Source organism: Sus scrofa, chromosome 15, assembly GCF_000003025.6.
Source record: "Sus scrofa isolate TJ Tabasco breed Duroc chromosome 15, Sscrofa11.1, whole genome shotgun sequence".
Taxonomy (NCBI): domain Eukaryota; kingdom Metazoa; phylum Chordata; class Mammalia; order Artiodactyla; family Suidae; genus Sus; species Sus scrofa.
This window is the reverse complement of record NC_010457.5, coordinates 118,637,842-118,660,701: the sequence shown is the minus strand read 5'-3', so window position 1 is coordinate 118,660,701 and position 22,860 is coordinate 118,637,842. Positions and strand designations below refer to the sequence as shown.

Here is a 22,860-nt window from a genome sequence, read left to right as displayed (position 1 = left end):
GAAGAGAAGATCCTTTTCAGAAGGTGGATCACTTGCAAATAGGACAGAGGTACAAATCACACATGGAGAACTTTGAGAGACCAGGATAATTATGTACACTCTAAACTGGATTGATCCCTGGGGAAAGAGCATTACGGATTTTGTTAGAGAGGTGTATGGCTTTAAATACATTTAATAACAGAAATTTCCTGCCTCAATAAGCAGCTAAAAATGGTTTGCAATTAACTTTGCAAAACATCACAAATTACTCTGAATGCAAGCGGGTATATTTAAAGCACTTGAATGGGTTTTTTTCCTTTTAAAAAAAAGTATTTAAAAATAAGGCAGATGATCTTATGTATATCACGAACTTGCATGGCAAGGCTTTTCCCTCTCAGGTGGCATGGGTGATGGTGAGCAAGGGGCAGCCACTTTTCCAAAGGGTCAGTCTCTGATGCAAATAGTGTAACTGAGCAGCACCCTGTAGGGCTCCTGGGCACAAACGCCTTTCTGTGTCCCCCATTTCTTATTGTAAGGAAATGGGCTTCATTCAGCCTTCATGGCCTACCCTGAGTTCCAAGGGGGAGGTCCAGACAGTTGCTGATCAGGGAAGGAAGGGGATGCAGAGACAACAACAATAGTACAGCCTTGGGGCAGGATCTTAGTTCCTTCTAAAGGGATACACATAAGGATGTAGGCATCTTATACACCTAAGAGAAAAGTTACATTCCTCATGCTTCTTTTAGAAATGAATACTTTAAAACCAAACAGCTTAGAGTCTTTCCTTGTCCTTCTCCCTGGCTTAACTGCACCCTAAACACAATCACCCATAATCTAAAATTAAGCACCCTGAGCACAGTTGCCTGTGGGTTAAAGGTTATTAGCACATGATGTTTTCCGGAACTCTCCTAGTTGGTTCTATTCGCTGATCAATATGGCCTTTCCACAATACTGTTATTCTAGGCAATAACCCAGAAGACCACCGTCATGGTCATGCTGAGATCTCCTGACTCCAGCTCTGTAATTTCAACATTTCAAAAATGCTGATTTCCTCACTTATGAAAGCATTCCATTTTGGTGTATATTATCTTCTGTTCCAAAGACAGGAGTGGGGTGGGTATGGGGGTAAGAGGAGATACGCAAAGGGAAAGAGAGCGAGAGAAAGCATAAATAACTAATTATAGGGAAAGTTCTGCATCCTACTTTCCCCCATATGTTATTTCTCCACTTCATTAAACTTTTTTCTTCAGTTTTAAAAAACACTGAGGTTTTAGACATCATGATTTTGTTTGCAATGGCACTTGTGTTTACAAGGCTTCCTTTGCCACTTCTGGTGAACAGAAGTTGTGCAGACAGCAGCTCCAGAGGCAGCTGCTCCATGGGCATCGTCTTCATAGAAATAATGTGTAGGTCAGAGGCTTCCGGCCGGCTGACCAGGCATGATTCACTGTAATGAGTCAACATTTACGAGCAAAGGCCTGCTGATGCGAGCCCACCAAGGCAGCCTGAAACCATGCTCCCCACTGCAACTGTTCAAAGACCTCCTTTGTCCTTTTTGCATGGAGTATGTTAAGGCCTCGGCCTCCTCTGGAGCTTACCTAGTGCTCTTCTCTGGAGCAGGAGCTGCTGGTTCCAGAGCTGCATGAACCGATACATTAGCCATTGGTCGCTGCACTGGAAACTCTAACTGGCAATCGCCGCCATCATTAAAACTGGGGGGTAGGGAGCTGTTCTTATCTTACCCTTGAGGACACTCCAAGGTCAGAGTTAGGGGCAAAGCAGAACTAAAATCTGGGTCTGGCTTCCTTTCTGATCAGACCATGGCCAAAAGGAAGGAACGGAAAGCTAAGTGTGAAAATCAGGGTGAGGGAAGGGCGGGGAAGGGAGGGGACAGAGAATAAATACCCGCTTGGCACCACAATAGCGAAGTCCAAAGGCGTGGAACTGAGGGAAGAAAGTTGGCTTGACGGCAAGGATCTGCGTGTAGAGCTCTGCGGGCCGGGACATGGCTGGTGTGCCCGACAGTAAGATCACCCTCTTGGCAACCTAGAACACAGATGGGGAAGATGCTGAGATGCAAAGAGGGCACGTAGGGGTATCCCCCATGCCCCATGAGTTGGAGCTGATGCCCCAGAACCATACTGACCCCTGGAATCATGCAGCAACACCCTTCACTTCCCAGCACTCTGACTACAGGGACTTCTCAAGGTCACTTGTCTCAGAACCAAGGGAGAGCTCCATTCCAAGGGCACTGAGACGCCTCAATCCAGAGTTCTGTGGAGCACAACCTGGGAACTCTAAAGCGAGGGTACCGTGACCAGAGAACAAGAGCATGCATGGTCTAAGAACCTTGCCGTGTGAGCCAGGGAGGAGACCAGACGTGGCCTCCAGGGCTGCCTCAGCCGCGCTCTGCCACCTCTAGCACTCAGCCCGTTACATGGAACTCCATCTTCTCAGTCTCCCTCACTAGACAGCAAGCTTCCTGAGATCAAGGGCTGGGTTGCGTTCACCTTTATTACCTGTAGCACAGTGGTGGCTCAAAGTAAGCAATCAATCAATCAATAGTCATGTATGTGGAAAATATTCAGAAGGAAGCCAAGTAGCATTTAGGGACCCTAGAATAAACTCAAAGAATCCAACACTGGAAGAGGAAAGGGAAGTATGGGACGGAACAGCAGCAGGGCTCAACTTTTTCCAGGATGGATTTCTGACACCCAGGTGAACTAGGACCAGATAATGACACCTATGACCAGCCCTCTCTCAATCCCAGAAGGAAGCCTAGATAGAAGCCTCTATCTGACTTTGTTGAGAGGGACAAAAAAGAAAAGGCTGTCACTAACTCTGCTGCACAAGGCTTTGTGTAGAGAGCCCTGACTCAAGTTCATTTTGTAGTTAATAAAGACTTTAAAAGGTGGGACCCAGATCCATCTGCCCTAAGCTCAGCCTGGGCAGCAGCAGCGTGGCTCAGCCAGGGCAAGATGAACATGAATAGTTGGTGGGTTCCAATGACGGACTCCAGGTTCCTCATTATCCTGACACCAAGCTGACCCGAGATCAGACCCTCATATCCTTCCTCTTACTCAGATGAGAAAGAGGGTAAGATAAAAAAAAAAAAAAAAAAAAAAAGGAGACACTTTCCACTGTACTAGAACATGACCTGGCCAAATATCACTGGAGGTAGAATTTGTTTCAGCTCTGGGAAGGGACCCTACCGTGGGGCTCGGCTGTCTAGAAACAGCTTGTTAATCACCGTAACCTTGAGTTAATGACAGCAGTAGGAGGCAATTGCACGCAGTTAATCACCTAGGGGAGGAAATTAGGTTTTCAAATGGATACACTACCTCACAAAAATAAATAAATAAAGGTGCAACAGAGGGAAGAAAAATGGTTCTTTATAAATATACAGTATATACAATTCTCAAGATGCACTTTTGCCCTCTCAGCCAACACCAATACCTAATTCCATTATGACAGGAGAGCTATGAATTTCTCCAGCTATGATTTTCCACAGTTCAATTACTCGGCCTTCTAATTTCCTGCACGGTTTAATGCAGACTCATTAAAATAACAATGAGCTTCTTGAATGACGCCTGTAGCATTGCTCGCCTTGGCGCAAGACCATTTCAATGAGACGGGGAAAATGAAAAGTCTTATCGGTAAGAGAAAATCATCTCATCATTCCCCATGTCGTCGTCGTCAGGATGGGACCTGGGCAGCAGCTCAGATCAGGCAATGGAAATTAATTCCAGGGCTCTCAGTCAGGGATTTATAGGACAGAGTTTATATGAAGTCAAACCTCTCAGAAACTGTCCAGTCTAGAGGGTTATGGGACCACTGAAAATGGACATTTATGGGTATTAAAAATGCAGAGGCAACATTATGGAAAAAGAAAAAGGCCAGCTTTGAAAAGAAACTAGATGGGCATCTCATCTACCATGCGATGATTTAGCCTGCTGGGCCCCAACACATTTTTGGTCATCACTGTCATCCATAAGGCCTTTCGTTGTGCCTGGCTGCCTGTGATTTATATGTCATCCTCCACCTCTGAGAATTTCCAGTTTAGGAAAATATAAGCACAGAAAACTACATAAATCAACCCTAAATGGAATGCTTTACAGTTAATTTGTCTAGCACCCAAGAAACCCACAAAAGAACAATGCCAAAAAAAAAAAAAAAAAAAAAAAAAAAAAAAGGATTTCTGTTTAGTGTCAGGGAGAAGTGAGGTGAGCAATCACACGGGCAGGGGATTCCACCCTGGAGCCCGCCTGATCACAGTGGGATTCACACTGGGGTTCCCCCTAGAGCCTGCCTGATCACACTGGGGAGGGGGCAGACCCTCCAGTTGACACCACTCCCCCTCTGGCCTGAAAAGGCAAAAAGCCAGCTCTTCAAACACAGAGGCACTGGGCTTTCTCTTCTAGGTGCAGAGGAGGTTTTCTGCTTCCTGCCTGTGTATCACATGAAAAGGTGGCCCTTGTAGTACTGTACATAACACCCTAAGCCTGGTTACAACTCCATGAAAAGGGCCAGAGGATATATATTACCTAATAGAAGAATATTTATAAGAATGAGGTTGGGTCAAGGGGAATGGGGTGGAGTGATTACCATTATACATCATTAAGGGAAAAAAGGCAGATGCAAAACAGAAGCTGCAGAACACCCTAGGGCAGGAGAACAGCAACATGTGTACATACTTACGTGGGGATAGGCCAACTCTTAAGAAACCTGAAAATCTGGTCCTTTAGGGAGAGAGATCAAGGGACTGGGGATCCAGAGGTGGGAGAGTTATTTCTCACTGGGTACCTTTTGTACTATCTGAATAGATCTAGTTAAACTACTTTAATGAAAAAGGAAAAGCTCATAAAGCTTAGACCACCATTCTCATCTCATCTAGCCAATTGACAGAGATAAAAGGAGTCTGCTTAGACAAAAGAGAAACAGCTATTTACCAGGAAGGATGGTGGGATCCAGAGGGCCTTCTTTCCTCTAAAGAAATAATCTAACTGCTTTAACAATAAAGACTACTATTAAAAAACACCACTAGAGGAAACTCAAACACATACTTACTGCTCAGAGGGGGGAGAAATCTGAGAAACTTCAGGGCTAGAGTTATATGGCGAGAAAGACCATGTGATTCGGGCTGAGTGGGAGCAAAGATGGTGATGCCTGGCTGGACTGGACTTCAGAGGCAACTATCAAAAGGTAGAATTACAACCCAGAAATTCTGAGTGTGAGAATCTGTCTACAAGGACAAAGTCTGAGTTATGAATATACGGATAATGTTCACTTGCAGAATTACATATAATAGCTAAACAATGTCCAAAACTAAGGGGTAAATTATTGGCTAGTGTCCATAGAACAGAATGCCCCCAAGCCATTAAAAATGACCTTGTCTACTACAACTGACACATGAGAAAAATAACCAAGCTGTTAATGGTGGGTTTTCTGGGTTGGAAGGATTAGCGGTGATGTTGCTTGTGTTCTTTATAGCTTTTTATCTTGCCTACTTTCACATGGTGGACCCTTAAACAACGTGGATTTGAATTGCACAGGTCCACTTCTAAGGAGGTATTTTTCAATAGTAAATACTATAGTACCACACGACCCAAGGCTGCATGAACCTGGGGATGTGGAGGAACCTCAGATCTGAGGCACAACTACCTGTAAGTTAAAGGCAGATCGACCCCCACTGTTCAAAGGTCAATGAAAATAGACCTCACTTAGGGGCCCAGACAAATAGTGCTGTAGGGGAAGAAAGATGTCACACTTTCCAGGGGCAGTGAGACTAGTTCTTTACAACCTGAGCAACCTGCCCTCTGCATGCAGCTGCTGTTTCCCCTCATGAAACCCACACGATCTGGCCTGGCTATCTTAAAGGCAGAAGGATGTAACCTAATTACATCATCACAAACATCTGCTGAAAATATCTTGCCATGGCAATTGTCAGAATCTAGTTCTGGGAGTTCCTACTATGGCACAGTAGATTAAGGATACAACTGCAGCAGCTGGGGTTGCTATGGAGGCGTGGGTTCCATCCCAAGCCTGGTGCAGTGGGTTTGGCATGCTGCAGTACGTCACAGCTGCAGCTCAGATTCAATCCCTGACCCAGGAGCTTTTCTATAGGCCATGGGCATGACCATTAAAAAATAATGGTACAAGGAATATAGTTGTAAGAGATGCACAAGTGAGAGGAACAATCACGTGGTATTAAATTAGGCCCTTATGTGGCTTTTCAAAGGCATTATTTTACTTCTGCCCAACTCTCCTCTTACTCCATGAAGACTCAGATTCACTTCCTTAAGAGTATGTAGATCAGTGGTTCTCAACAGAGATGGGGAGAAGTGATTTGCTCCACCGACCCCAGAGGAAGCTCGGCAATACCTGGAGACAATTTTGGTTGTCACAACTGGCATTTAATGCTTAGAGGCCTGGGATGCTGCTAAACATCCTAGATAGGCACAGGACAGCCCTGTGTATAACAAGGAATTATCCAGTCCCAAATGTCAATAGTGTCAAGGTTGAGGAACTCTGATCTAGATGAAAATATAGCAGAGAGACAAGAGGCTTGATTACCGAAGAATGCCTCACCCACACCTCCCTCAATGTCACAGCAGTCCAGCACCACGTGAAGTCAATGTCATGGACAGGGTGGCTTTGAGACACCCATGAACAGGCTGCATTCATGGGTTAATTCGTTCAAATTCTACAGCAAATGCAGAGTAACATATACTAGTTAGCAGTTGAAAATATTGCTTTAAATGTATCATTTTGAAATACATCCAAGATACTAAAAACATAAATGCTACTTTAAAAGGTCTGGCTCAGAAGCTCATATTTCAGGAACCAATATGTAAGTCCAGCTTGCCTGATCAGGCAATGATTGCATTAAAAACACAGCTGCTAAGAAGCTTTCCTATTAGACCTTTAATGATATCATCTATCTACTGTGCAGTTTTGTTTTTTTTTTTTTGTCCAAACAATCAGGGGTGTAGACTGAATTTCAGTTATGGCTGCAATACTGGAACCACAGTACCAAGGCCTATCAACATCTTTCAAAATGAATTAAAACCTCCCCAAAGAAGGGTCATAACTACGGGAAAAACATTTCATTTAAGTGTGTCCACTAATAGCTTTCAATCTATAAACATTTATAGGTAATGTGAGCAGAAGATCAAGCTTTTTAAATAAGGGAATTTGAAGTTTGGAGGAAATACCATAATCCTGTTTTGGAAGCTGTATCTTATTACCTGCTATTCCTCACACAGAACAAACCTGAAATGAGTGGACACTTGTGTGTGTTTTGTGGGAAGTAGGATAAATTAATTTTCAAATGCAAATGAATTTTACCAACATTTAGCGTATTTGTTTTTTCTAGCTTGGGTAACTTAAAGCTTCTGTTAAGTAGTAAAAGCTTCAGTTTTAAAATGCTGGTGCAACCCAAAGGCCACTTTTCCAGAGGCCAAGGTGAACACACACTTTTGTTTGCTCAGTTCATACAAACCGGAGGAGATCCCCGCAAAGTCATCTCTGAGAGATTTCTACCTTGTTATGAAAGAAAAGACTTCCTTCCTTCCTTTCCCTTTCTTTCTTCCCTCCCTTCCTCCCTCCTTTCCTTCTTTCCCTCCTTTTTTTTTTTAGGGCTGCACTTAAGGCATATAGATGTTGCCAGGTTAGGGGTCCAATCAGAGCTACAGCTTCTGGCCTACACCACAGCCACAGCAGCATCAGGTCTGAGATGCATCTGCAACCTACACTGCAGCTCATGGCAACGCCAGATCCTTAACCCACTGAGTAAGGCCAGGGATTGAACCCACAATTTCATGATTCCTAGTTGGATTTGTTTCTGCTGTGCCAGGACAGGAACTCCCCTCCCTCCCTTTCTTTCTGCCATAGCTGCAGCATGTAGAAGTTCCCAAGCCACAGACCAAACCTGTGCCACAGCAGCAACTCGAGCCGTACCAGTGACAAAGCTAGATCCTTAACCTGCTGAGCCACCAGGAAACTCTAAAGACTACTTTTCTAATTGTACTGTTTTTTTTTTTTTTCCCCAATAGTAGGAAAAAACTTACTACAAAAACATGAAAGTAAGTTTGGGAGCACTCCCTCTGTTGGGGAAGGTGGGCTGGGACACAAAATACAGACACAGAAGTGTATGTCACACGAAATGTGAAGCTTATACTGCATGGTAGAATAGAATGCTTTTGGATAAAGATCTGAAGCTGCACTACGTACACGTACACACACACAGAGACAGATAGACACACACTCCTCTTCTGCTCTGAAGCCAGGACTTACGCAACCAAGTGCTCAGCACGGGTTCAGACCACCCCAGGAAGGGATGTGGATGGCTGACCCTCCCCTTAACAAAACAGCCTTAGGGCGGCCCCATAGCAGAGCATCATCTTTGAGAGCAGGTCTCAGCCTTGCAGTGCCTCTTGCTGATGCCCAAGGCCTGGTTCTGAGTCTGCCCAACTCATTGCCCTTGGTTCCAAGCACCATGAGAGCTCTGTCCCTCTAAGTGACCAGAAGACAGGCAGCTCCTCCCGGGCTGTTTAGAGGACACGATGCTGCAGGCTGTCCCTCTGCCTCGTCCAGGAGAAGCCCAAGGAGGTTCCCGAGTGAGTCCCGACCTGGCCTGTGACCTTCAATAGGTCCTCATCTTTGAGAGACAGATGGCTGCAGAGACCACTAGTAGCAGAATGTTAGGAAGGAAATTGAATCTGTCGCTGAAGCCGTAAGTAGAGATGCCCCAAGTCGATGCTAGGTCATGTCCACAGCCTGCAGCCCTGGACTGGCAGCCCCTGCTCCCCCTGGACCCCTGACGAGCCTGAGCAAAATATAGCTAATCCCAGTGCCGAGTGGACTCAGGCACCAAGTCTGTCCTCAGCTGCACTCACCTTGAGGAAGGTCAGAGCTGCACGACACCGGGCGGTCTTAATGTTTTTGAGGAAGTGAGATTCATCCTGAAAAGAGACGGTCGCGTGAGTGAACAAGGGCAAATCCTGAGTGGACGGAGAGTCCATGTCAAACGTGACCCTAGTACGACATCACAAAGAGACGGCTGTGCACCTACGTGAGGACCAGGCCCCAGTGCATCTCCTTCAGGATGTTCTGGGCAAGTCCCTTCATCTCTCTGGGACAGTTTTCCACCTGCAAAGTGGGGGTGGTGACCCCCTGCCCTGAACAAACCACTCAAAGATTTGTGAGACGCCCCTCACATCTGCACAATGCTAACAAAGTCTGCTGGAGACCCACTGTGTGCCCTGCACCGGATGAGGCACTGCAGCCCAAGCCCCTGCCTGCAGGAAGGACATTAGCCATGCTGGCAACTGCTCAGACAGTGTTATCCATGCTGCTGCTGGGTGGGTGTGACAAAATACTGCGGGGACTCAGGGAAAGGAGGCAGTCGACATGATTCCTGGCCTCTGGGGGCTGACTGTCACGTTTGAAACATGGAGTTTGATTTTTTTATAGCTCTGTTTCTGTGCATAACCAAACTAGTGTATGTCATATTTCATTCCATTTCGTTTCATTTTTGCTTTTTAGGGCCACACGTGTAGCATATGGAAGTTTCCAGGCTAGGGGACAAACAGGAGCTGTAGCTAGCTGCCAGCCTACACCACAGCCACAGCAATGCAGGATCCAAGCCAAGTCTGTGACCTACACCACAGCTCACAGCAACGCCGGATCCTTAACCCACGGAGTCGGGCCAGGGATGGAATCCGCAACCTCACGGATTCTAGGCGGTTTGTTACCACTGAACCACATGGAAACTCCTGTTATATTTTATTAAGCCAAATGAGTAACTAATACTTCTTAGTATTGGGGGCTATTTCTATTTTGGCACATATTCAAATTAGTTGCAATATGATTCCAAGCAATGACTTGACCTCTCTATGGTGCCAGCTTCTCCAAATGCAAAGTGAGTAGAGTAACTAATGTATCACATCCTTGGCTTAAAAGGGCTACTGCACACGAAGTCCCCGAGACAGTCCTGCCACTTAGATGGGACCAGTCGCCCTACGGCAGGGATACCAGGGAGATCCCAGCTCTCTCCCTGAAGAAGACCTATGAGAAACCCCCTGTTTCATTTCAACTATGATGAACCAAAAAGGACCTCAAAAGCGCAAGTGTGAGATGGACGCCTAAATGTCGAGACAGGGTTTATTCCCAGAAACGTGGGGTAACATTCATATTCTTGTCTGCTAATAAGCCTGCATGACAGCCAAGAAAAAGGTTTATAGAGAGAAATAACAGGAAGTACAGAGGATATGGAAGGGAATGGACCCTTTCAATCAATGGGTAAAAATGTACCACTATTATAAGTAACCACAGGGAGAGGCTTTGTCTGATTCTCTTCTAAGAAGTGTGACATCTCAGAGCTGTCACTTTATTCCTTCCTCTCAACACTGCTCTGAAGTCAGAAGGTGACAGGGCTCTTACTTAACAGAACAAACGAACACTGGCGGTAAGCGGCTTGCCAAAAATCATACGGCAGGTTAAGTGTTGAGCCAGAGACAGACAGGCATAAGTTCTGAAGCAGATGCAACCCAGCTCTGATCGCTGTCTCTCCACCTGTACCTATGGGCAAATCACGTACCAGTCTCACTGTCAGTCTTGTCAGCTGTGAGAGTGAGGAGTACTTGGTGTCCGGGCCCCGGGGTGGGGCGGGGTGGTGGGGTCAGAGGTGAGATGTGAAGGACCTGAGGCAGGATAACGCCTATTCCTCCCACCCACCGCAGAGCCATCACCATCCTCCTTGAGTACCCTTTTAATGTTTTCACTGCACACGCATGCTGATGTTTTTTCCTTTTTTTTGTCTTTTGTCTTCTTTTAGACCCGCACCTGTGGCATATGGAGGTTCCCAGGCTAGGGGTCTAATCATAGCTGTAGTCGTTGGCCTACACCAGAGCCACAGCAACGCCAGATCTGAGCCTCGTCTGTAACCTACACCACAGCTCACGGCAACAGCAGATCCTTAACCCACTGAGCAAGGCCAGGGATCGAACCTGCAACCTCATGGTTCCTAGTCGGATTCGTTTCCACTGCGCCATGATGGGAACTCCTGATGTTTTCTTCAGAGCCATACTTGGATTGGTGACAAATGAGAAATGACTGTGCCTCCTCTCCTTCCTTCCTGCGCTGCCCCAGCCCTTGGCTGCCAGGCCTCTGAAGGCACTAGAATGAAGTGTAAGGATCTGCACGTCTGTCTGTCCCACAGGACTGTGGCTCCGGCTCCTCGGAGGCCAGGGGCTGGCCTTCCTCCCTCCACACCCTCAGTGCACAGTACCATGCAGGTCACAGAGCTGGTTTCAACCTCTAGTTAGCAGAGTAAACTCACAAACGTGCCTTCCTCGTAGTCAGCCCGCTGCCGGGAAACCCAAGGCAGGGTCTCCACCGCAGTCTTGTTGATGCGTGTGACTCAGCATCTCTCAAAGGGTTTTCTTAAAGCTCTTTCCTTTGGCTCCTTCTGGATGAGCCACACACTAGACAAGATGAGCAGTGAGATCTGGGAGCCACTGTCACAAGAGAATCCTATTTTTAGAGGAGGAAAACACCACTGGCTTTTTCAAGTCCCATGTTTGAATAAAGAATTTTTCATGTCACCTGCAGGCATTGGGTTTCCCTGTTCTGCGAGGAGGAAAAGCAAGGATAAACTTCCCCTGGAAACCACCCAGTGCTAGCTTTGCCCAGACTGCTACCTGGGCGGGAGTAGGACTGGCCAGATGAGGGCAGGGACAGGAGAAACTCACACCTTTCCAGAGTCATGTTTGTGACCATGGAGACACACTGGGCACTGACAGAGGAGGCTGAAGCAAGTCTCCGGAGACTTTCCTTCTGGAGTATGAGAGGGGTTAGAAGAAGGAAAGCCAGCAACTAAAGACCATCACATCTGGGGGCTGGAATCGAAAGGCTCCTTTCCAAAAAACAACTACGGTAAAAAGTGTTTTTTGTGGTGGGGAGGGGGTGTCTTTACAGTGCCTGGAAGAACATTTATTAACTGTTTGAATTGCACATCTGAGTCATTCCAACAAGATGGCACCAGATGAAGGCTGCAGCCCTTGGCACCCTAGCCATCTGGGTCCACACACCCGCCTCCATCCAAGACTCCACGTGGGGAGACGTGGGCAGGAGACCACAGCGTAGACCTAGTAAGTCACAATCTTTCACAAAGCCCCCCAGAAAATTCTAATATGTAGCCAGGGTTGAGAACCACTATTGGAGAGGAAGGAAAGGTCAGGTCCCCACAAAACCAAGCCAGTGATTTCTGTTCTTCTAGCAACCCAGTGGGGCTCCATGAGATGGCAGATCTGGACATTCTTGGAGCTTTCAAATAGCAAGTTTCCACAGAGATAAAGTACTTAAAGGCTTTGCCAAGTCACTTACAATGATGACAACTTTAAAAGAGGTTTTTAGCTGTTTTTCTATCTTGCTCAGAAGATCAAAACTGACAATGTTGACCAGGCCAGCTGTCAGGCTGTCCTTCCCGGTCACGACGACATTGATGCAGTCTGGGCTCAGAGACGGCAGCCACTGACGGAAGGCCTGGGGGGTGATGGGAGAACAAAACCAGCATGATGATCCGGCCCTCGGCTGCCACCTGTGACCCCCCTCCAACCCACTGACTCTCTCCGTGTGGACCAGTATTGAGGCTCCTGGAAAATAAACTCGGTCTCATTCCCTCCTGTTCTGCATTCGTCATAACCTCGTCCCCACGAGCAGCATCGCCTCCCTCTTCCTCTCATCCAGCCACTGCCCATCACTGTGCACTAACAGGACACGTCCCTCCTTGGTAAACAGGCGCTTGCTGGCAGTCACTCTGGGCTGTCTGTGGACTCCATTTCTGGGATCTCTAGCTAGGTGGCAAGTTTCCGCAGGGAAAGAATGAACTCTTTTTAGAAGAGGAATTGTATAAAGGAATTTGGAGCAGAGTCTGGTACACCAAAGGCACTGATGATAAGAAAATATTCCTATCAGTGTTTTCTACAAAGCCACCTGCTCTCCCCAGAAATCTTTCCATCTCCAGCCAAAGCCAGTACCTGGAGCTGATGGACAGCCACCAGGTGCCTCTGTGTCAGCGGCCAGGGGTCTGGTGCTCCTGGGCTGACATGATTCTGCTACTGGGAGCACTGGTCCTTCCTTCACACTCCGTCCTGCTTATAACATTGACCATCTGACTCTCCCCTAGAATTTCTGAAGGTGCTGTGGGAATCTCACACACACACACACACACACGCAAGCACGCACGCACTAAACATGTTAGTTCCTAGAGGCTCTTGGTGCAATTCAGATCACAAGGACAGAGAAAGAACTAGCTACTGTCTTGAAGCACTTTTTTTTGGCCACCCTGAGGGATGTGGAGTTCCTGGGCCAAGGATCAGATCTGAGCCACAGTTGCGACCTAAGCCGAAGCTACAGCAACGCCAGATCCTTAACACACTGTGCCGGGCTGGGGATCAAACCTGAATCCAGAGCTTCCAAGATGCCACAGATCCCTTTGTGTCAGAGTGGGAACTCCTGATGCACATTTTGTTAAGACATTTTAATACTGTTTTCCATCACGGTCTATCCCTGCTACACAGTAGGACCTTGCTGTCTAGCCATTCTAAATGTAATAGTCTTCAATGTGCATTTCTGAAGTTTTGCTTTCTCTTCAGCGGGAGGGCATGTCTGGGCCTCAGGGCCCCTGGCTGTGGGCAGCGCTGCCTCGTCCCTGAGATCGGCGCCGGGGAGCTTAGTAAGAAGCTGAGAAGTGAGGAAGCCGACAGCCACCTCGAAGCATAAAGCTGAGAAAAGCTGTGGACAATGAGCCTGGTTTTCTTTCCTTACCCAGTTTGCTCCTGTGGATTTTTACTCATTTCCCAGGACCACTCTCATCCCTGGATTAATGGCAGACAAAGCTCACGGCTGAGTGATAACACAACGGTCATGTGGGGTTCTTCAGCCAGGGAGGTACCTGGCAGACTGTGAACATCCTGCCCATACCACCTGCTACAGGGCACAAAACCCTGGAGCCCAGAAGTCAGGAGGTGCAACTTCGAGGCCCCAAAACTGGTGCTCACTAGCAGCAGGTGTGGCGCTTATCCTCTGAGGTGAGTTTCCTCATCTGTCAGTGGGTTAGTATCTGCTGTGTCTATGACACATCACTGTATGGGATTAAGGGAAATAAAGGAGGTGAAACTGTTTTGCAACTTACGTGGAGCAAAAGTGAAAGGTGTTCTTAGCCGGGACCCGAGAGGGACTCAGGACGTGTCTGCTGATAGATGGAGGCGAGCCTGTAACGCCTTGGCTTTCCTCCCCAAAGACATGGCCTGCTTCTCACTCAGGAAACCAGGGGCCTGGCCTCAGGAAGCCATCTCCCCTCCCCTCCCGCCTTCCGAGGAGATGGATCCTTCCAATTCCCCAGGTCCTGTCCCTAAGCTGTCACTGGATGGCCCTGACACTGAGGAAGACCCTCCCTGTTAAAGTCACACCACCAGGAGAGCTGACCTGCTCCCAGGTAAAGCGCACAGACGATGGTACCACCACCAGGAGCGGCCACTCCTTCCGGTAATAGGCTGCTATGCAGATGGCTTGGATGGTCTTCCCCAGGCCCATGTCGTCAGCAAGCAGCAGGCGGCCTTTTTTCGCGATGGCGAAACTGAAAGCAGACAAAGTGAGGACGGAGCACAGCCTGCACCCCCAGGGACTCAGTTAACACTCGCCCCCCACGCTCCTGTCTGGCCAGCACGGTCCTGCTCCCCAGAGCGGGAAGAGGAACCACAACCACCATAAAGACAATCGGGACAATGTGAAATGGAGTCAAAGGGCAGGGAGAAGCTCTAGAAGACGAGGCCAAGGAAGCCAAGGGGGGGCAGTTTCCAGGAAGAGGAGTTGCCCTCAGCCCAGTGGAGGCGGGGCCCAGGGGATATAAAGGAAGAGTGGGAAATGGTCCCTAACAAGGGGCCAGGAGGGGTGTGCTGGTCAGGCAAGGGATCAGCTAGGAAGAGAAGAAGGAGGAGTCAAAGTAAGGCTTTCTCCAGCTCATAGGGGACTCTGTATGCACAAGGCTGGTGAAGACAGAAGATGCTGGAGAGAAGGAGGATGGCAGAGGGAAGGATGGGGCAAGGGTGTCTGTCTAAGAGGAACGCCAGCCTCATCCAAGTGCCTCACCACCTAGCAGCCTCCAGGGTCCCCGAGCCCTGCAGGGCAGCAGCCCTTGCTAAGTTTGCGAATAAGGGCGTGGAATTATTACTCCACTCCTTTGGAGCTCAAGGGGTCTGGGTTGGAATCCCAAGCCCACCACCTGCGAACCGTACACCTTTACGCAAGTTGTCTGACCTCCTCATGCCTCAGCTATAACACAGAAATGACAACGGGATGTACACCAGAAAGTGTTGCGAGGGTCTGCAATGTTTAAGCAGCATCCGATGCCAACTATCATTCCCCCAAAAGGAGCAAAACAACCAAGGTGCAAACAGTGACAGTGATTTACTCGACTCACATGATGAATGAGAAACAAGCTAAAAGGATGCCGAGTGCCAGGTGTCTGGGCTCCTGCTCCAAACCCCACTCCTCTTCCACGGGAGTTCCCGGAAAACTGATCATTTGCTCAGGAACCTGATAATAAGCTGGGCCACCAGCTCTCGTCCTTTCCTTCTTACACAAAAGACAGAGAATGTCTCCTCTTCTGCTCAGTAGCAGCAACGGCCCATAAGAGTTCCGGGCTGCACGTGGCCTTTCTGAATCGCCTGGAAATGGCATTTCTGCCCTTCAGAAGCTGGTGTTCAGCAAAGGTGGGAAAGTGGGCCGTGGGTCTGTGGGTGGCGTGGGCCCGGACGCCCAGGCTCCGCAGAGAACAGGCATTGTGTTGTGACACTCCTTGGTTTTCCCAGCTGCCACATGGCCCACCTGTGAGAGGCAGTGTCCCTCCCTTGGCCCCCTGGCTGAGGCCACCAGACTCCTTCAGTGGGGAGGAAGGGGGCCCAGCCACCTCTTCCATGTACAACTTGGTGAAACCTGGACCTTTCCAGGATCAACTCCTGACCCAGACAGATGTGTGCAGAGAGGCAAGTGTGAAAACTGACGTTTTGCTTCCGTTTCTGGTTTACAAAACTGGTGGCCAGAGGCATCAATGCAACAAGCCAGGGAGGGCCCTTTGTTTCAGCCTCTGAGGCGTAGTTGCCATTTACAAGTGTCCATACAGCTTCTTCATCTGGTCATTCCCAAAGCAGTACAGACCCCTGATTGCCACGGTCTTTCCTTCTACCCTGCCTTGAGGGAGTCCAATTAAGAAACAAAGTGATCAAACAGAACAAAGATGACGCCTGGATGACACACATGGCAGAATGCCATTCTCAACAGAGCAGTTTGGTACCACAGGAAAAACGCTGCTTTCATCATTGGGAGACATGGATTCCAGCCCCAAGTCCACTTTTGGAAGCTGAGCGATTTTTTTAGGCAGACGACTGTCTTTCTTGGTCTCAACTCACTCAATCTATTAAAATGAACCATCTAGGGAGTTCCTGTGGTGGCTCAGTGGTAATGAACCAACTAGTATCCATGAGGAGGTGGGTTCAATCCCTGTCCTCACTCAGTGGGTTCAGGATTGCTGTGGCTGTGGTGTAGGCTGGAAGCTATAGCTCTGATTTGATCCTCAGCCTGGAAATGTCCATATACTGCAGGTGCGGCCCTAAAAAGACAAAAAGACAAAAAAAAAAAAGGGACCATCTAGATAGTAGAGGGGGCTGATACCTAAGAGATTTTGCTCCATACATGGAGTTCAACTGTAGTTCTTACATAAACAACAAAACCAAAAAACATTTGGAATTGATAGCTTTTTCCTCAACACCAAACTCCCCTTCAGAGAATAAAAGTTAAAATCTGGATTTAATTGAAAGTTTTGAAGAAATGCTGTAAGTACCATTTGCAGTTTCAGAGCCACAGAGAAAAAGATGGACACAGCCAGTATTGCTCTGGCTCTGACGTGAGTCAGCCCTGGGGTGCCTCGCATGCACGCGTGCCCCTCAGTGGTGATGGGTTAACTGCCAAGGCCAGCATGCACCACACAGCTCCAGGGGTCTCTGTGGAGCCACGAAGAACCTGGATTCTGTCCAGGAGCTGGGGGTGGCAACCTCTCTCAGAATTAATGAAGGAGCCAGAAGAAGAAAGATCAAAGGGAAAACTCCCCTTGAACCTGGATAAAATGAGGTCCATAGGACATCTCAGTAGATTAAAGACTGAAACAGCAAAGTGTGTTATCTAAGAGAGATGGTAGCCGGAAGGAAAAGGAAGGAAAGAGTGTGGGCAGAGCTGGGACTGTGGGGAGACAGTGAGGTCCCACTGGGCCCAAACTGTGCCTGGAGGACAAAATCCTGCAGAGAGAGCAGCCAAGCTTTAGGCAAAACACAAGCAGGCTGCACTTGGGCCGCCTGTCTTGTGGGTCAGGTCCAGTACCTCCCCTGGAATAGGTCTCTGTCTCCAGCCACGCTGCCTGACATTAGATCTAGCTGTCATTTCTACATGGAATCTCAAATGCCTCTTCTCTTTCCTTCACCTCCTGTCTTTCCACCAGAAGGCAAGTTTTTTTTTTTTTTGGTCTTTTGTCTTTTTTTAGAGCCGCACCAGCAGCACATGGAGGTTCCCAGGCTAGGGGGTCTAATCAGAGCTATAGCTATTGGCCACAGCCACAGCCACAGCCACGCCAGATCCAAGCCACATCTGTGACCTACACCACAGCTCACGGCAACACCAGATCCTTAACCCACTGAGCGAGGCCAGGGATCGAACCCGCAACCTCACGGTTCCTGGTTGGATTTGTTTCCGCTGTGCCATGATGGGAACTCCCAGAAGGCAAGTTTTATGGAAAACCTGTCATCTTGCTTCTCCCAAGGAACCCTGGGAAGAGGGACAGGTTAGGACATGGGCTTTTCTTTTTTCTTTCTATAATAAGAGCAACCTTCTTTGGGAAAACTACCACCTGTCACTCTCAGTCCAAGTAAACAGGGTGGCAGGCCCTACCCTTCATTCCAGGGATAAACCTGTCACCTGGTTTCACCAATAAGACCCCAGTGACCTCCAAGACCAACAAGGCCACAGTGACTGACTGGTTCAAGTGTCAGCAGCAAATTTCAAGCATTTCAGTGTCAACCCACTAGGGAAGCAGTGCTTCTGCTAGACTCTAGAACCAATGGGTGAGAGAGGGACAGAGCCCTAGTGAGCTCTTTATAGAGACCCTGGGCTTTCAGTTACATGCACTGAGAAATCGTTTTCTTATGCTACTTTGGGCTGGGTTTCTGCACACTTGCAAGCCAGAGTCCTTATTAACTTATGGAATTTGAAATCAATGGTTAGCATCAGGCTTTAGCGGCAGCACACCTGAGCTGTTTGATGCTGATACCCAGATGCTTCCCGCCTGCTGTGAAAAGAGGAGTGTCCACAAAAGAAGGAGCATCTGAAGCCACGAAATCTGAGCAGAACAGGAGGAAGCCTGATGAAGAACCTACTTGACTCCAGCCCTCTGAAAGGGCAGCAGGCTAGATACGAGCTTGGAGTCCACTCCGGAAAGGTCTGCCTCAGGTACATCTGTCACGGGATGGAGAGACGTCTTCTCAAGCTGAGCAGCAAAAGCCAGGGTGACAGTCTTGGGCAGAGGATCCAGCTGAACTTGTGGAAGGTGGCGTGCCTTTTCCACTAGAAAGAGCAAGAGAGGCGTATGGAGTGTTAATGCCCAAGACTCCTGGGGGAAAAAGAAGGAACTCTGAGACAAAGTCCAATGGCTAGAACCCTGCTGCATGCCATCTTCTCAGAAAAAGTAACTGGGGAGAAAACTGGGTGCTGACACATGCATGGAGAGAACTAGTTTCCCTCTCTGTTCCTAAGGTCTGCAAACAAGAGGGTGATCAATAATGCAAAAATGATTTTCTAGAGTACACACACACTGGAAGGAGCTGAAGTGTTTTTGTGATCGACCTTTTTAGGCTAAGTAATCAAAAATACTATCTTAGTAACCCCATTCAATAAATAAGGACCTATATTCTTTAAAAAAAAATCAGCCCAGGAAAAGCCATACTTAGAATGAATGAATCCTGTCTTGTTTTCATTCTCCTTGTTTTATTTTGGTTTCAAAGTGTGAGCAGATGGAGAACTCCAGGTTACCTGCCGTCAACAGGTAAGGAAGCACTGTGGTCTGTGCAGAGAAGCTGCTAGGTATTCCCAAGAACAATCAATAGGACAGAGGTGCTATTTACAAACACCACCACCACAAAAGACACCAACTGGTAACATGAGTGTGGCTCTGCAACTTTTGACCCTTTCCGTAAGAGTCATCTTCTCTTGAGGGAGGTGAGCTTCACAGATACTGGCAAGCTAAGGCCTGTGGGTCAAACCAGTCTATTACCTGTTGGTAAACGACACTTCACCAGAACACAGCCATGCCTATTTGTTTATGGACTGTCAGTGGCTGCCTTCATGCCAGGATGGCCTGAGCTGAGTCACTGGGACGGAGACCGCATGACCCGCAAAGCCTACAGTATTTATTATCTGGCTTTTTGCAAAAAAAGTTTGCCAACCTCTACTTAGAATCTACACCATGACTAAGAGTGACCATGACTCTCTTCTAATTAAAGCTTATATTTATTTATTTTTATTTAAAATAACACATTTATTAAGATAATTTAAAGAAGAAGAACCTGAATTATAAAAAAAAATTAAAGCTTATGTTTAGAGGGTCTCTCCTTTCAAGTGTGCTGGTTCCAGACCCCAGTATAATGGTGAGGAAATCTCCTCTGGTGGATCTGTAAACCAGGTGGGAAAAAGAAATGACTGGGGCCTGACATGGAAATAACAGCAAATTATTTCACTGATTTTTCTTTTTAAAGGAATTGAGCCTCACCTGATTTTAAAATTAAGAGGAAAAAAAAAAAAAAAAAAACCCCCAAAAAACCAAAACTCTTTATTCAATGGAGAAAGGAAAAAAGAAAAGGAAAAAAAAAAAAAAAAAAAGATATGGAGTTCCCGTCGTGGCGCAATGGTTAACGAATCCGACTAGGAACCATGAGGTTGCGGGTTCGATCCCCGCCCTTGCTCAGTGGGTTAACGATCCGGCATTGCCGTGAGCTGTGGTGTAGGTTGCAGACGCGGCTCGGATCCCGCGTTGCTGTGGCTCTGGCGTAGGCCGGCGGCTACAGCTCCGATTAGACCCCTAGCGGAACCTCCATATGCCGCGGAAGCGGCCCAAAGAAATAGCAAAAAAAAAAAAAGATAGAAATAAAACAGAATTCTAGGGGGCAGAGGAAGCAAGGGGAGATAAGTTAAAAATTTTAAAGTTAGAGATGACAGACCTAGAAATCCCTGGTGGTAGGATTATCGTTAAACTGCAATCATAGCTTGCTGGCTTAGGGTTGGAGCTTTCAAGATGCTCTTCCCTAGGAGTTTCCGTTGTGGCTCAGCTGTTAATGAGCCCGACTAGCATCCATGAGAACGTGAGTTGGATCCCTGGCCTTGCTCAGTGGGTTAGGGATGCGGCGTTGCCACGAGCTGTGGTGTAGGTGGCAGACTTGGCTTGGATCCCGCATGGCTGTGGCTCTGGCGTAGGCCAGCAGCTACAGTTCCGATTCTTCCCTTAGGCTGGGAACTTCTATGTGCCGCAGGTACAGCCCTAAAAAGACAAAAATGACCAAAAAAAAAAAAAAAAAAGAAGACATTCTTCCCTAGTATCATTTCATTTGAAAAATCTACTTAGAAGAGGGACCATTGTTTACAGATTTGCAACTTTTATAGATTTTACATTTGCCTTTTCAAGGGCAGCCCGGGAGAGTCAGTAACCTACCAAGGGGCTGTCCTCAGGAATCGAGGAAAAGGAATCAAATTAGAGAATGGGGTCTCTATTTCATTTCTACCTGACCTTACTTGAAATTCTAAGGGTGCCACTTCTCTATTCCACATGGTTGTGTGTGGCCTTAACCAACACCTTCCCAAATATTTTCTGCCACAACCATCAACTGCCAGTTGCAAATATTGATGTGACTACAGAGGGCTGAGCCATCTACCGCCACCTTAGATGGCTTTGCATTTTCCATGTATTTAAGTCCATTTCTGTCTTTCCCTAAATATAAGTACCAGTTATTTCTGGAAACAGTCTGCATGAACAGAATCACCATGATAAGAAATTAGGCAAGGTTGACAGCTTTAATATAAAAGAGACTGTCCATATTGATGGAGAAATACATTTTCTGCTTCCAAATTAAATCTGAGCGTGCTGTTTTCTGCACACTTCAAGAGACTGAGCACTCCGTGTGCTTTCAGAACCCATTTTCATTTTAATCCTAGTGATCTTCGGCACTCAAATACCTGATGAGAACGAAGGGCTGTGGATCCAGCCAGTGTGAAATGTGGTGCTTAGTCAGCATGATGTCCTTGCCGCCACTGAGGAGGAAAAAAACCACCCTCCACAGTTTCCTACCAACTACTGTCTCCCCAGATCCTGCGCTGCTGGTTCAGCCAACGGGGTGTGTTTCTGAGACAGCTTTCATTCACTGCAACCACTCTCTGCCTCCCCCTCCCCGTGCTGGGGGACAACAGCAATGTGCCCTCTGGCTTCATGAGTCACGGAGGAGTCGGTTCTGTAAAATAGCTCCCTGGCAGATGTTGATGTTTTCAAAGGGCAGCTGATAAGACAAGATCACGGAGGGGGGATGCAGAAGCATCTGGACTGTGACGGCTCAGGGGGAGGAGGTAGGGACTGAAAGCTTTGTGCCAATTTCCCGTGGATGAGAAGCCTGGAGTCCCTCAGAGAAGAGGGAGGAGGAACGCCCTGGAACTGGCCTTATCTGGAGACCGGCAGTCACCACATCAGCCCTGAGCACCCACTTGCTCGGTTCTGTCATTTCTTAGTTTCTTAGGCACAGGGTCACCGGCTCGGGTCAATGACCTGATTTCACACATGAGCAACGAGGCTCAGGGGTAAGGAGAGAGGGGCACGTCCTCCAGGTCTACTGTCTGTAAACAGAGGAATCAGAACTAAACTGGGGCACCCTGACTCCTCGGCCTCTTGGTTCCTAGACCTGACTTCTACATTTCCTAATGGGTCACGTCACAAACTCAAAATTGCAATTTTATTTTATTTTAATTAATTTACTTATTTACTTTTGCTTTAAAGGGCCATACCTGTGGCATAAGGAAGTTCCCAGGGTAGGGGTCGAATCAGAGCTGCAGCCTCCAGCCTACACCACAACCATAGCAATGCAGAATCCAAGCTGCATCTGTGACCTACACCACAGCTCACAGCAACGCCAGATCCTTAATCCACTGAGCGAGGCCAGGGATCAAACCCGCATCCTCATGGATACTAGTTGGGTTCCTTACTGCTGAGCCACGATGGGAACTCCCAAAATTGCAATATTAGTCTGACTTCACTGTGACCCTGCAATGCTCCCAATAAGGGAAACAGCAGTTTCCTTTCTCTGGGTCCAAGCTTCTCCCAATCTATGAAATGGGGAGAATAGTCTTATTGCCTATAAGACGTTATAATGATGAGCTAGCATGTAAAAAAATAACCAGAACTCTAACTGTAGCTCTCTTAACTCAAGGCCCAAGGAATGATTAACACCAAAGACTAAATCTTATGTGTGGCCATCAGGTGCATTTTTCTGGGTGAAGAATCCACTGTTTTCATCAGATATTTCAAGGAGTCTGTGGCCCACAAGACTTGGGACTGTCACACACAATGCTATGCAAACAAGTTGCCAGGCATGGTTTCCCAATATTACATTCATCCATTAATGCTGTAAATATTCTGCTTTTTGTCCTTCCACAAAAGTCAAAGCCCGTACAAGCCCATACATATATATCTTTCTGTGGTTGAAAGACAAAGGGGCAAGAGGGAAAAAAACTCACTCCTAC

At 47.5% G+C, this 22,860-nt stretch overlaps 1 protein-coding gene across 1 annotated transcript in view; it reads right to left on the bottom strand.

The window, feature by feature from the left end:
* SMARCAL1 (SWI/SNF related, matrix associated, actin dependent regulator of chromatin, subfamily a like 1) overlaps positions 1–22,860 on the bottom strand; it is a 60,272-nt gene that overhangs the window by 27,304 nt on the left and 10,108 nt on the right. Inside the window, 5 exon segments of the mRNA XM_021076244.1 lie at positions 1,885–2,025; positions 8,877–8,942; positions 12,367–12,525; positions 14,470–14,620; positions 18,465–18,651. Coding sequence (XP_020931903.1) covers positions 1,885–2,025; positions 8,877–8,942; positions 12,367–12,525; positions 14,470–14,620; positions 18,465–18,651 — 704 coding nt within the window.